This window comes from Osmerus eperlanus, chromosome 23 (genome assembly GCF_963692335.1).
Source record: "Osmerus eperlanus chromosome 23, fOsmEpe2.1, whole genome shotgun sequence".
In the NCBI taxonomy this organism is placed as follows: Eukaryota; Metazoa; Chordata; class Actinopteri; order Osmeriformes; family Osmeridae; genus Osmerus; species Osmerus eperlanus.
In genome coordinates, this window is record NC_085040.1 from 3,089,024 (window position 1) to 3,103,735 (window position 14,712).

Here is a 14,712-nt window from a genome sequence, read left to right on the forward strand (position 1 = left end):
CTAATGCAGGCGTCCTTGTCTTACCAGTGGCAAGTTGCTCAACTCACCTTTAGGCTAAACTCGATCAGCAGATATATTCCTCTGTATGCTCCCTGTCTGCACATGAACTCAAATGAGCCACAGACAAAGTGAGATGTTTCTGCAGTATATCAGTATAGCCTTTGTTAATGAGTCAGGTTAACTACATGTCGCTTTAACTTCAACAGAAAGGAGATGTGTTTTGTGGTGTGTTTCCTGAAGACTTACCATACTGTTATGTGTTTTGTGGTGTGTTTCCTGAAGACTTACCATACTGTTATGTGTTTTGTGGTGTGTTTCCTGAAGACTTACCATACTGTTATGTGTTTTGTGGTGTGTTTCCTGAAGACTTACCATACTGTTATGTGTTTTGGCCATGAGAGATGGCAGGTTGCCACCACAGTCTTCCTTCGGTGGTGCTGGTCTGGTGCCCAGCAGGGAGGGGCTCCCCAGCCCGGTCCTGAAGATGAGCCTGTCTGGGTGAGACGCCGCATCGCAGCCTCAGTTGACCTTTGACCCCCAGCACTGCCGTAATCAATATGGTGTATTGCCGTAGCAGTCATTTTTACGCCCAGTTTAATGTTACCATCCTAGTTCCTGGATATCTCAGCAGTGGCATTTTAGGAATGGCAGTGTTCAGTGCTCTCTGGCATAAACTGCTACGATGCCAGCAGCAGCTTGGTGGTTAAGGAGTCTATAGGGAAGTGGAATGAAGATTTATTTCTGTGGTTCTCCTGTGTTGCTTTAGCATGCTGCAACACTTTAGGTGTCAGCTCTTCGTCAGAGAACACCAATCAATGTCTCTACCTTGTACAATCTGTTCTTACTCTGTCACAAAAAATTTGTATGTTGACCTTCCTAATTATTAAGAAGAATGTTTGGCAGAGACAGTGGTTGAGTTGATCATTGCCTCATCTTGTTTACATCCATTTATGTAGCTCCATGGAGATTGCCCGAGGGGCGGGTAAAACAACTATTACATAGTTTACTAACCTCACCCTCCCACAATAGTTGGGTGACCCCTAAGCTATCAAATATCTCATTGCTTTATATAAGGGTTGTGAATGCATCTAGGGCCCTGTTTCTTGCCATACACCTATCAAATCAAGTCTGATAGTGATTTTATTGCATCTGGCTCAGGGCTCTGAACAGTGTGGCGTGTCTTTTATTCACACAAAAACGTGCCAAAATGTAATGGTGATAATGCACAATCGTGCTGTTTCCCCCCTCAATTTACTTTATTGCACTTGTCCTCCTTCCAAGGATAGCATTTCTAACTACTTGAGCACGCACACACACACATAGTCACACACACACACACACACACCTGGGGAAACATTCCTCCAGGGAAGTCATCAATCAGTTTTATGGGTTTCTCTGGGAAAGTTTCCTCCTCTGCCGTCCACCCCGCGCCCCATCCCTCCATCATTTCTCTTTCTTTTATTTCATGCTTTCCATCTGCATCAGCCTTTGTTCGTCTGCTGTAGGTTCCACTTCACTACCACATGTGTGAGCAGCATGCGCACGCACTGAAGTTCCCACTACAACCTCTGATAATTGGAACAAATTGGCGGATCGGAAGCTTTTTTCAGACAGTGTATGATGTACGAACGAAGGTCAGCCACTTTGTCTCATAGTATCCTCAAATTGCCCGCTAGCTGAGATGGACTTCAGTCCAACCCAACTGTAGCCTATAGGGACATACTTGGCAGATGTGCGTTGTTTGAGAAGAGGCAGCGTCTGTGCGTTTACGTCAATTTTTCTGAACCGCCCGCCTACCAGGGCGTTCTGCTGCGAGTTGGATCCCCACTCCAGACGGCACAGTCGGGGCCGCACTGTTCACTTGCTGTGCGCTGCTTTTCTTATTGATCCAGACTGCATGAGCAGACAGCGAAAGGAGATCCGACATTGGGACGCATATGGTGAGTATTATTTATATTTTCCTTAATATGTCTGGCTGTTGCTTATTTCTCACCGCGGTTCACAGGGTTATATATTTAGAATTGGCATTGACAAGTTGATTGGTTGGAGTCGACGAGAGTGCCAAAGTTCGCGCTACAAGCTGTGTTCAGTATGAAAAAATAGATTCCCGAGTTAAGTCTCGATTGTAGTAGATCTCATAGAAAATGTATATCACAATAAAGCATGGGGGCTAAACGTAATAACTTACTGCTGCACCCCTACTGTCATTTTACAAAAGAAATAGGCCTATAGTATTAATTTGGTGGTCAGTTTATTCTAGTGACGATGAGATCAAATGAACATCTGGGTCAGTAATGGGTTCCATGTCTATTTTGTGTGTGTGTGTCAGTGAGTGTGTGTGTGTGTTTATTTATTTACTATTCAGCCTATTTATCAAATTTGAAAAAAATCATCAAAATATTTGTTGATTTTAGTTTATTATATTAATTGCCAGACAGACAGACAGTTAAGTTAAAATTAGGCTATGATTTTATTATATAAAGGTCTTATCCGTTTGTTTTGTGAATATGTGTTAGTATTTTAATTATTTTCTGTAGCCTACTTCGGTTGTTTGTCTTAAACAATGTTGCCAGGGCCTGAGGCACACATTAATCAGGCATACATGATGAATGTCAGCTAGCTACTTATTTCAGAACTAAAAAAGATTAATAGTGATAATTATAATAAATTAGCGGGTGTAGTTAAATTGAAAGCGCGTAAATGATCCTGTTTTGTTTGAGCAAATTGAGCATATCCTAATTACTGTAAGGAAACCATGCTTGGGTTATTGTGGATGGGAAACAGTTTGGCTGTGCGCATGAAGACTCTTGCCAAAATAATCTTACTAAATATGACCATCATTTGTGTTAAATGATCCAAATACCGGTGTTTTTCTTAAACCCATTTATCTAAGTCATAGGCCATACAACTCAAATTTATTCGCTCAGTTGCTCACTTCAAAAATATTTTTAAGCTCCAAAGATAACACCCGTTGGCTGTAGACTGTGTGCGGAAAGTTTAAATTACATAATTGACCACAATGGTTTTGTAATAATTATAATTATAATATTTAGAATCGCAATCATCATCACAGTCCAGGTCATCATTAAAAAATAGTAGTATCCTAGTTTAATTGTTAAACTATTTTTCGTTTTAGTCCCAGTTCCGTCAAGGTCATTTACGTCGTGTTCACTAAGATGTGTAATAGGCTCAGGCTTATTTCTCCTACATAACCTATATTTGCTTAGTTCCTGATATTTAGCATATAGCACATGTTTATTCAGACTAGGCTATTTTATAGACTACGGTAGATTTTATGACATTATTTTCATATCAAAGGTTTAGGCTACATAAAACAATATTGTAATGTCTAGCATATAGACAAATCAAAACCAAAGTCAACACTCAAAATTAACCAACAGAAAAATATCATATTAATCTGTTTTAATTTAGTTTTTCTGGTGGCCTGCTATTAATTAGTCTACCAATAATTCACTAATCGCACAATTAGGCGTCTTTATTTCCATTACGCCTCAGGTTGTTTTTGGCATTACTTTTACATGAAATCACGGACAATGATTTCATGTCCATCTGTTTTTTTAAATCGACATTTGAAGCGAAACCTCTAAGGATATGTGCGTTGCCAACTTGTGTGATAGGTTGTAAACTAGCGTGGGAAAAGAGAAAACATTTACTCTTTAAAAGTATCATGGCATATGTTTTCTTATTCAGAACCAAAATATGTCAAAGCAGGCAAGCAGAAGTGTGTCTGGTATGTTTTAGGCGTTGCTTTATTTGTCATTTCCGTCAAATCTTTCCCATTTCTCTTCTCGAATCTCGGCTGAACGTCAGGCGTCGCCGCGGGAGGCCCTTTGGCGGTCTGTTGGAGATGAGGACCTGAGGGACAGCGGCCTTTAGCTAAAGATACGAGCTGCGATAATCCATTTCGCGCGGCCTGTCAGTTGCACCTCCCTCACCGCCACACTAAAATTAGATTATTACACCTAAAACAGGGCTCCTGGAATCCACTCCGTGTGGAATAACACGCCGGGCTCAAGCGGGAGCACACCGAGGGCCGGAATGCCGTTGGGGAATACAGGGACGGTATAGTAGGCTACAGCCTATTGCGTTTCTCTGCATGTCTCACCCCGCGGGTTTAGACGCAGTGTTGTATTTCGGACGGGCTAAGGACAATAGGAAATTAACAAAGGTGTTACTGTCAGCTGTGACAACATGCCCAAACAGCTGCCTGAATCAGCTTCACACAGTTGGCTTTTTGTAATTGATCAGATAGACTTGATTTAGCGCAGCCTGATTCAACACACAGCTCCAGGCTTTAGCACAGGATGCAAAGAGAATATCGTCTTGTGAAAACTAGCTTCAGATTAAGCATCGTTTCACTGTACTACATTTAGCTTCCGCTTTTGCTTCAAGGTGTAGAAAACTCCAATGCTAATACAAGTGATTATATTGACACACCAACCTAGGACTACAGGCTACTGTACAACATTGACACAAATATGTCATCATCATCCCAGAGTTTCCCCTTCCCTCATCTTGTTCGTTGCTCCACATAGCAAGGCTGTAATAATAGCCTACATATTGGGGGGGGGGGGACACATCCCCCCCAATATTCAAATCTGGTCAAAATGTCCCCCCCCCATATATTGATATAACAATATAAATGTGCTACGCTACGACAGGCAACCACGCACGCTGTCCGAAATGTTCATAACAAATGTAATTCGTCTCCCCCAATGTTGACTCCATGGTTACGGCCTTGCCGTATAGTCATGCAGGGATGCGTGCTGTGTGGTGACGCAGCAGACGTGGTCAGCTGCGGGCACAGGCCCGACTGCTCCCCATGACGAGGAATGTTAAAACGTGTGAGACAGGCCAAAGCCAGCTCATCTGCTCCTTATAACCTAGCTCCACACACACACACACACACACACACACACACACACACACACGCGGCCTCAGAGCTCAGCATGGAACGCAAGCAGCAAGAGGAGCTGACAGGTAGCGAAGGCCAGAAATCCTCCTCCACCATTTCCACTTAAACACCACAGTCGCTTTCTCTCTCTCCTCCTTTACCTTGCCATCAGTCTCTTTAAACGTGTCCTCCTTGGAGCCTGTTTGTTTACACAATGCCCATTCATTAACGCAACGTAACACACTTTTACTGCCAGTCCCACCACGTGTCCACACTGTAGTAAAAGTGTTTCTGGGTTGTTAGGCCTGTGTACCTTGCTTCTGGGGCTTGAGCTCCAGTCTCCAGCCCCTGCCATGTTCGACTATGCTGTAAACATGTCCTGGGTTGTCAGCAAGTATTTTTCCAGCACTCGGCCTGCCAAGCCGGGCATAGCTGCCCGTCAAGAGCACCCCTCCAGAGATATCCTTGACATCACCTTAACAGTTCGGGCAACTTTTCTGGTCAAGCTAGATCGATAATGCATATTTTTTTTTAGGAAATGTATCCTTTGAGAGTTGTAAATGGGGAAGTTGTGTTGGTGAATGTTTACGGTGAAGTTGTAGGCCTACGCATACTGGGAAGTCATTTGTGCGCTCATTCCGTGAGAGAGTTGTCGTGGAACGTCACACGAGTTCTTTAAAGTCTGAAAGCTTGATTGTCGTGGAATGCCACTCATCCTCCCCCCCCGTTCTTCCGACAAGGCGGGCGTGTGAATTTATGGAAAGCGCCGGAGAAAAACCGTTGAAACCGTATCCGGTGGGTTTCACAGGCGGTGCCAGACTGCCGATCTGGTTTCTATGGAGCGAAGGGGTCCGGATTGGGCCTGGGGGCTGGAGAGGGGTTGGTGAGGGGATGTAAGGCGGGTGTGGGGGGAGGGGTGTACTGAAGACCCAAGAGATGTTCTCTGAAGAACATCCATCCATCATGTGGCTGTGATGGCGGTGCAGTCCATGTTTAATTAGTGATGTAACCTGACCAAGATATGTGTCAGATCATGCTACAGGAATGTCCACCCTACCCCTAGCCCCCATAACCACTCACTTGCTAACCAACCTTCCTCCTCCACCCCCCCCCCCCCACAACCACCACCACCACCACCACACCACAACCACCACCACCACACCACAACCACCACCACCACAACCACCACCAATAAATGTACCTACTTACATATTTCAGTGCCACTCTGCTCATGTTATGCTTGGCCAACTCTTTAAAGTTACATATACAGTACTGGATCTTCCTATGTAGCTTTTACAGTTACATGTATTAAGTGTTTCGTGAAGCATAACTACATAATACATATATACATACATTCTGTCTCCGCTTCCTGTCTCCTGTTGCCGCAGCAACTTCCCCAGCCAAGACACTGACGCCCAATGAAACCTGAGATCCAATTAATCAGAGGATCAATTAATGAGGCCAAGGGTTTTTAGCAGTGTGTTCAGGTTCCCATGGGGCATGTCGCAACACGTGTGGAATGTCCAGGGGTTGGGGGGCGAGGAATAGGGATAGGGGGGTACACCGGACCCTCGGAATGCAACCGTCAACAGTCGGACCGCTCGTCACCTCCGCCCAGCTAAACGTGGCGTTTCCAACAGCAACACCGCAAAACACCGCCTCCCGATTCCCCCGGTACACCTCATCCACCTGGACCAGGAGCGGGTCTGTCCACTTTGTCACAGCTCTGGGGACGGCAGGGGTGTTCTCAGTTAGTTTGAGGGATTGCATAGGGAAATATAAGATATTCCGGTGGATGAGGGAATCCTAACCACCCTCTGAGCCCCCATAGTGCTGGGGGTCCTGGGGGAAGCCTCATGTTTCGTCCCCAGGTCTAATTAAGCGGGATGACTTGCTCTCTAGCTCTCTGTCACCCCCTCTCTCTCCTCTCCCCCCTTTTCTCTCCCCTCCCCCCCCTCTCTCCTCTCTTCCCATCTCTCTCTATCTCTCTGTCACCCCCTCTCTCTCCTCTCCCCCCTTTTCTCTCCCCTCCCCCCCCCCCTCTCTCCTCTCTCCCCATCTCATCTCCTCTCTTCCTCTCTCCATTTCCTCTCTCTCCCTCTCCCTCTTCCCTCTCTCTCTCCTTCTCCTCGCCTCTATCATCTCCCTCTCTCCTACGGGGTAGGTTTATACTGCCCTGCTGACTGGGCTGTCAGTGTCAAACGCTTGTTAGGACATCATCAATCTAGCAGCACTTAGGAAAACTCTCATAACAGAAGGAAGGGGGCAGGTGATAGAAAGAGAACGAGGGGGGAAAGGGGAAGATAGAGTCTAGAGGGCGGAAGAGGCAGCAGTAGGGGAAGTGGGAGAGGAGAATATGGAGAGAGAGAGAGAGAGGTATGGAGGGGGAGAAGGGGGGAGAAAGTTGAGAGGTCCAAATGGGATAGACATTTATAGAGAGAGAGAGCGCAGGGAGGAACTGGACGAGATGGATTCCAACAATGGTCGTCTTTGTGAGTTTAGTGTGAAATCTTGGGTGTGGAACTTGTGCTTGCTTTCCCCAAGGCGACTTGAGGACTAGAAAAACCACCATGTCTTTTTGTCCTCATAGATCAATTTTGTCAGGAAATAAGTATACAGATGCATTGTTCTCTTATGTCTTCCAGCGCAAATTAGCAAACCTTATCCGGTATCAGTTCCTGACAGGGGGATGAATTTATCACCATCCCTCCTAGGCGGGAAGGGATTTGTTCAACACAGTTAATGTACAGTTAGCACTTGTAACTTACAAGTCTGTGTTTGTCCGCGCCACGGAAGCGACCGGACAGAGGCTCTAGTCGAACACGCATTTCTCGCGTTCTCCCTATAAATCTTCCCCTCCATCTTCCACCCTCCTAATCTCCATCTCTCCCTCCTCTCCGAAACACTTCTCTCTCTCTATCTCACACACACACACACCCCCCGTCTGTTTCTCACTCTTTCTCTCCACGCTGCCCTCGAGTCCATATCGCATGTGCGTCTAAAGCCTGTACAGAGATTTGAAAAGGACGACCATAAACTTGATGGATGTCGTCCAGCTTGTGTCTTAGACCCAGCTGTTGGGCATGGTTTCTGTCATCTGCAGACAGACCTGCTTGCTTGGTCACACATCCACACTCGTTCCCCCAAGAGAGAACCCTAATTAAATAGAAGCAGTACCAATTCCTGGTTCGTATAGACACCTTAAGAGATAACTGAAAGAATGCATTGGACCAAATATGCTTGAACCATAGAGATTTTCCATTGATAGTACTTGTTGTAATCCTGCAATCGTAGGATTCATTGTGGTGGTGAAGACTAGTATGTTTGTAATAAAAAGCCTGACCCAGGAGGTCTTTTTCAGAATAGCCCCACTTTTGGCTTCAAAAGCAAGTTGTATGAATCCATCAGAAAATGTTCTTTTCTTGATTTGAACCCCCCCCACCCCCACCTCACACACACACACAAACTCACTTTGTCTTTCAATCCTACAGGCTCGATGACATGATGTTCCTGCCCTTCTCCCCTCCCTTCTCCCCTCCCTCCCTCTCTCTCTTCCTCCTCCTCCTTTCCCTCCCTCCGTCCCTCCTCTCCCCGGCCCTCTCCCATTCCCCTCTGAGCTGGACCTCGCCCCATGACCCGTGCTACCACCTGGACGGGCGTCCACGCCACTGCCTGTCAGAATTCATCAACGCCGCGTACGGGCTCCCCATCAGCGCCGCCCACTCCGTGCGAGGATCCTCCGAGCGCGACGCCAACATCTCCTCCCTCACGGATCTCCACAACCCCCACAACCTGACCTGCTGGGCAGCCCAGGGAGGGGTGTCGGACGGCGGGGACTGGGCCGTCACCCTCCCCCTGGGCAGGCGCTTCGAGGTCACCTACATCAGCCTGCAGTTCTGCCAGCAGGGGGAGCCCTCCGACCCGGTCTCCATCTCCATCCTCAAGTCCATGGACCACGGGAGGACCTGGAAGCCCATGCAGCACTACTCCAGCGACTGCCCTGGGAGATTCGGCATGCCGGCCCAGACCGTGGCCCAGACCAGGCACCAGGAGACGGAGCCACTGTGCTCTGACCCCCGGCCTCTGCAGAGGCACCGGGGGGGCATGGTTCTGGCCTTCTCCACCCTGGACGGAAGGCCCTCCTCTCCGGACTTCGACTACAGCCCCACCCTCCAAGACTGGGTGACAGCCACAGACATCCGGGTGGTGTTCCACCAGCCTGAGCCGAGGGTGGGGAAGGTTGAGGAGAAGGCAGGGGAGGGTGGGGGCGTCATAAGGGGAGGAGGTGGGGTTTTGAGGTGGCGGGCAGGCTCCAAAGGTGTGACTGGAGATAAGGTCACTGGGGATAATATGTTGGGCTTTGTGGAAAAGGAGACAAGGACAAAAAATACAGAAAACAGAGGGAGGAACGGGGCTGAAAAGATGGATAAATCTTGGAGGCGGGGCCACAATAAAGGGGCGGGGCAGGGGGAGGAGGGGCATAACGTAACCAGGAAGGAAGATGGGGACCCCCATCCCAGGGATATCGCTACTTCCTCTAAGAAAGGAAGTAGCAAGGGGAAAGGGCGTGGCCGCAAAAGGGAGGGACACCATTTGAGGCCATGCCAGGATGGGAATTGTGATTGGAGGGTTGAGGGTCAGGGGCGGGACAACAAGGGGCGGGAATTCAGGCGACGGAGGAACAACAATCGTAACTCCAGACAGAAGTCGAGGAATCTCCAGTTGACTCGTCCCTCTCCGCTAATGTCCTCCCCTCCTGTCCGCCCCCCCCTGGCGCTCTCAGACCTTCAGGTGGGGGGTCGGTGTAAATGCAATGGCCACGCCTCTCGGTGTCGCCGCGACGACTCAGGACGGGCTGTGTGTGTGTGCGAGCATCACACGGCGGGGGCGGACTGTGATGTGTGTGAGGACTTTTACTACGACCGGCCCTGGCAACGAGCCACGCCCTCTCAGCCTCACCCATGTGTCTGTGAGTACATCTTGTGTTTGTGTGTGTATGTGTGTATATATGCATGCGTATGTGTGGGTGTGTGTGTGGTTTTTAATTTTGGGGGGTGTGACAGAATGTGTTTTATTTGTGTGTAAACTTATATATAATCTGCAGTATATAATCTGGGCTGTTACCACACAGGCATTGGCACACAGCATTCAATTATGAACGTTTTTCTCCCTCCCTCCCTCCCTCCCTCTCCTCCCCCCCTCCCTCCCTCCCTCCCTCTCCTCCCCCCCTCCCTCCCTCCCTTCCTCCCCCTCCCCTCCCCTCTCCTCCCCCCCTCCCTCCCTCTCCCCGCCTCCCTCCCCCCCTCCCCTCCCCTCCCCTCCCCTCCCTCCCTCCCTCCCTCCCTCCCTCTCCTCCCCCCCTCCCTCCCTCCCTCCCTCTCCTCCCCTCCCTCCCTCCCTCCCTCCCCCCATCCCTCCCTCCCTCTCCTCCCTCCCTCCCTCCCTCCCTCCCTCTCCTCCCCCCCTCCCTCCCTCCCCTCCCTCCCTCCCTCTCCTCCCCCCCTCCCTCCCTCCCTCTCCTGCCCTCCCTCCCCTCCCTCCACCCTTCCCCAGCATGCGAGTGTAACGGCCACTCCTCCAAGTGTAGGTTCAGCATGGAGGTGTTCCAGCAGTCAGGCCGGCGCAGTGGGGGGGTGTGTCTGAAGTGTCGGCACCACACGGCGGGGCGCCACTGCCAGTACTGCCAGAACGGCCACACACGAGACCACAGCAAGGCCCCGAGCCACCCCAAGGCCTGCCAACGTCAGTCACATAAACACCCCCCTGATGGGTGTGTGTGTGTGTGCATGTGTGTGTGTGTGTGGGGGGGGGGGGGGGGGGTTAGCGCACTTGTCCATGCTTAAGAGGTTAAGCACATGTGTGTGACTAGCTAGACATTTCCTTGCCAGAAATTCTAAGTGTGAGACTGAGTTTATGTTGGTGTTCGTCTGTCTGTCTGACTGTCTGTTGGAAGGTATAGCTCTCAGTATGGATTTGCATCTATGTATACACACCACCTAGTCCTGTAGGGGTCTGCCTCTAAGCCGAGTCACTGTGTTTATGGGCTGGTTCCACATGGTGAGAAGTGTGTGTGTGTGTGTGTGTGTACCTGTGTGGTGTATTGTGTGTGTGTGTTCGTGTATTTGTGTGTGTAGGCTTGCTCTTCCTTCTCTTGTGTCCTGCTGGCTGGCATCTGCCTTGACCCTTGACCTTTGACAGGTCACATGTCCTTAGTGACAGTGACACCCGGTGGCACACTGCTCATTAGGATGACAGTGGGTTGTATTTAGACACCGTTATGGCTCTGTGTGTGTGTGGCCAAGTGCCTGTTTTGCTGCTGAAAAAATAATTCCAATATTTAGTTTTACCAGCTATCCATATTTTTTTTTTTTATAAAGACCACTATAATTCTATCTATCTATTCTATCAATCTTTGCAGTGTTAACATCAAGTGTTTTTTTGATTGAAGACTCCCACACAGGTGTACCTCTCCCCGTTGATGTTGTTACCGTCCATGTGATTTACACCTGCTAGAAATACAGATAGGCCTCAATCTTTAAGCCAGTGGAGTGTTTGGAGTAGCTGTAGGAGTTTGTTTAATGTAGCAGACTGGAGTTGAAACAGACCCACTTACATAGAGAGCTTCCACTCGCTCTGTTTCTCTCTTCTCCCTCCTCCCCCTCGCAATCTCCTTACCCTATTTTTCTACTCCCACTCCTCAACGTCTTTCTTCATTATCATTCTGCTTAGGCTTCAAGCTTAACTTGTGGGTGTTGCGCTGACTTCTGTGTAAATCAAATGTCCAATTCAACTCAGCTATGTGGATTACTTTGTAACAGTTGATCTCTCTCTCTCTCTCTCTCTCTCTCTCTCTCTCTCTCTCTCTCTCGTGTGTCTCTCGCCCTCCAGCGTGTCAGTGTCACCCTATGGGTGCGGTGGGCCACTGGTGTAACCAGACGTCTGGTCAGTGTCTATGTCGGGACGGCGTGACGGGGCTCAGATGTAACCGCTGTGCCCCTGGGTACAAGCAGGGAAGCTCTCCTCTGCGCCCCTGTATACGTAAGTCCGCCCATGCACAGTTTCACCAGAAGTATGGGGATATATGATCACGTCTGAGATACTGTCCGCCATCTTGGATCTAGACTTTACATAACCTGAATCCCAAATTCCATACTTTTACCACATGCAATTTAGTAGGTACTACAGTTCTAGCCAGTATATGAAATGTGACTTGTTTGTGACATATATATGCTACTTTACATGTCAAAATAACAATGTGTTTTATTATTAACTGGCCTTCAAGGCTTAATTGATAGAGTCGATGTGAGAATAGACTACAATAACTTCAGAACACAAACTCAAATTTCTGATAATTACTAAAGAGTAGGCTTAGGTGTGTATATGAGAACACAATGTTGGCTTTCAAGTGTCAATTAATGTCATTGTTACTCATGAGGACAAACTCAATGACTCTCCTCTCTCCTCCAACCTCGTTTGCTCTTGACCTGATTTAGATGAATCCTTGAACCAACAGTACTAACACCTTATTAAACTGTAGCTCAGATCTAAAGTGACCGCTGTAGGTCTCACTGAGTCCTATATATCTGGCTGGGGTGTGTCCCGGTTACCCGGTATCTCCCCTCTTAGCGACAGTTTCCACGGCAGCCAGTTAGGCCTCCATGAACCCTCTATTCTGATCTAGGATTAACGATTCAGAATCAAAGGGATTTTCGTCCGCTTTATCTTGGCCTTCGCTGCCCGCTTTACCAACGGCGAGCGTTAATCCGCGCGTGTTGCTGCGGCTAATCGCAGGAGTGCCGACAAGAGAACCGGCGGACGGCGACACTTTCTAAACCTTTCTCCGATCATGCGATGCGGGCGCTAGCCACACTAGCTTCGCACCTGTCGCCCCGCTCAGAGCGCCCGTCACAAGTCCAGACTCATAACTCTCCCAGTGAAAGGAGTGAGTGAAAGAAAACCGTGTTTGTTTTTACTGCTTGTCCATCTTAAGGGGGCTATCTATAGCTGCTCTTTCTCTTCCCTCTCTCTCTCTCTCTCTCTCTCTCTCTCTCTCTCTCTCTCTCTCTCTCTCTCTCTCTCTCTCTCGCTCTCTCTCTCTCTTTCCCTCCTCCTTACCTTCGCCCAATGCACCAAAGGGAGAGCCGCGAGCTAAAAACAAAGTCAGCCACCGTGAGTCCCCCACCTTTGGTGGCGCAGGAAGTTCACTTATCCTCGCACACACACACTCGCGCACTCTCATCGTCGAAAGGTGAACACGCCAGGTGTGTACTGTACTCATCGCATCCTCTACATGGACTAAGGTCACACACAGATACATTGAGGCTTTAAAACTGACTTCCACCAAAAGCATGCACACACAAACACACACACCTCTCCATTGGCTTTTGCTCCCCCCCCCCCCCCCCCCCCTCAGTCAGCCGGTGGGGGTGTAGGGTGTCAGTGCCCCAGTTGTGTCAGGAAGGACGAGAGAGGCATAGGGGCAGAGAGAGATCGAGAGAGCGGTGGTAATATATGGAGGGCCTTGCAAGCCACACACACACTTATCGGAGGGGCCAGGATAATATATGGTTCGCACAGCAAGTCACCCACATGCAAGCACACACACACATTAAGTTAAATACGTCTGCTACTGGGTCGTGTGTCTACCTAGGTGCTAGTAGAGACACTTAAAAAGAAACACATCATCTGGCTTTGTTTTCTTACTGGAGAACAGTGTAAGTGTGTGGGTGGTTGTCAGGGGGCATGTTCCAGATCCCACAGGACCACACGCACACACACACACAATCGTCCTCCTGACACACACTCATCTCCTGCATGGACATTCCACCGAGAGGCATCTGCACATAGCACACATATTCACATTCTTGACCATTACACACGCACACTTACATGCACGCACACATAGACACGCACAACACACTCAGTAACCTGTCACTTAGCGCACAAAGGCAGCCCATGTGTTTCAGCAAGGACAAGCTCAAAGGCGTTGTATATGCATTCCATTCACCTGTGTATGTCAATGTCTTTATGCACTCAGGAATTCAAGAGGTTGCCCCCACAGCCATGTACCAGCCTCAATACAGCATAGGTGAGGAAAACTGCATTGCAAAAAAAGACAAAAAACACTTTAGAATATCTAAATAAAATCAATTACAATATATATATATACAATACTTCCAAGTACTGTATATTCAACTGTGCTGTGATACTCTTTTTTGTGGGTTGGGGTATTGTGTTGTGGCTTTCAGTTTTTGCTATCTGCTTCCCTCTAGTGGTGCGGAGAAGAATGTTTCACCTGTTGCATAGAGTCATCTGTTAGTTACAGGATACTGTGATGACAAATACAAGCAGGCATATTGTAATTAGTGGAAAAGACATGTGCTGATATGCCTGCTAGAATATGCCCTCGCTCATTCGTTACATTCTCACTCTCTCTTTCTCTCTTTCTTTCTTTCTCTCTCTCTTTCTCTCTCTCTTTCTCTCTCTCTCTCTCGTTCTCTCTCTCTCTCTCTTTCTCTTTTTCTTTGTGCGTATCTATTCCTCTCTTTTAGCTGAGGAATGTATTTCGTACTGCCAACCCTCCCAGGTCGAAGTTAAGATGAATCTGGAGACCTACTGTCTAAAAGACTATGGTTGGTGTTTTCTTTGTATACATGCCTGGTGGTTGATTTTTATTATCAATAAACACACTCTGAATCTCATTGCCACCTTCAGCTCTTCTCTCTCTCTCTCTCTCTCTCTCTCTCTCTCTCTCTCTCTCTCTCTCTCTCTCTCTCTCTCTCTCTCTCTCTCTCTCT

General features: G+C 48.3%; 1 protein-coding gene across 1 annotated transcript in view; it reads left to right on the forward strand.

Annotated features, from left to right (window-relative positions):
• The first annotated feature begins 1,559 nt into the window (after positions 1–1,559).
• The window catches only part of ntn5 (netrin 5), a 15,130-nt gene continuing 1,977 nt past the window's right edge, over positions 1,560–14,712 (forward strand). The window contains exons 1-6 of the mRNA XM_062449778.1: positions 1,560–1,940; positions 8,407–9,884; positions 10,469–10,657; positions 11,804–11,953; positions 13,953–14,003; positions 14,467–14,547. Coding sequence (XP_062305762.1) covers positions 8,417–9,884; positions 10,469–10,657; positions 11,804–11,953; positions 13,953–14,003; positions 14,467–14,547 — 1,939 coding nt within the window. The 5' untranslated portion in view covers positions 1,560–1,940; positions 8,407–8,416. The remainder of the gene's footprint in view (positions 1,941–8,406; positions 9,885–10,468; positions 10,658–11,803; positions 11,954–13,952; positions 14,004–14,466; positions 14,548–14,712) is intronic.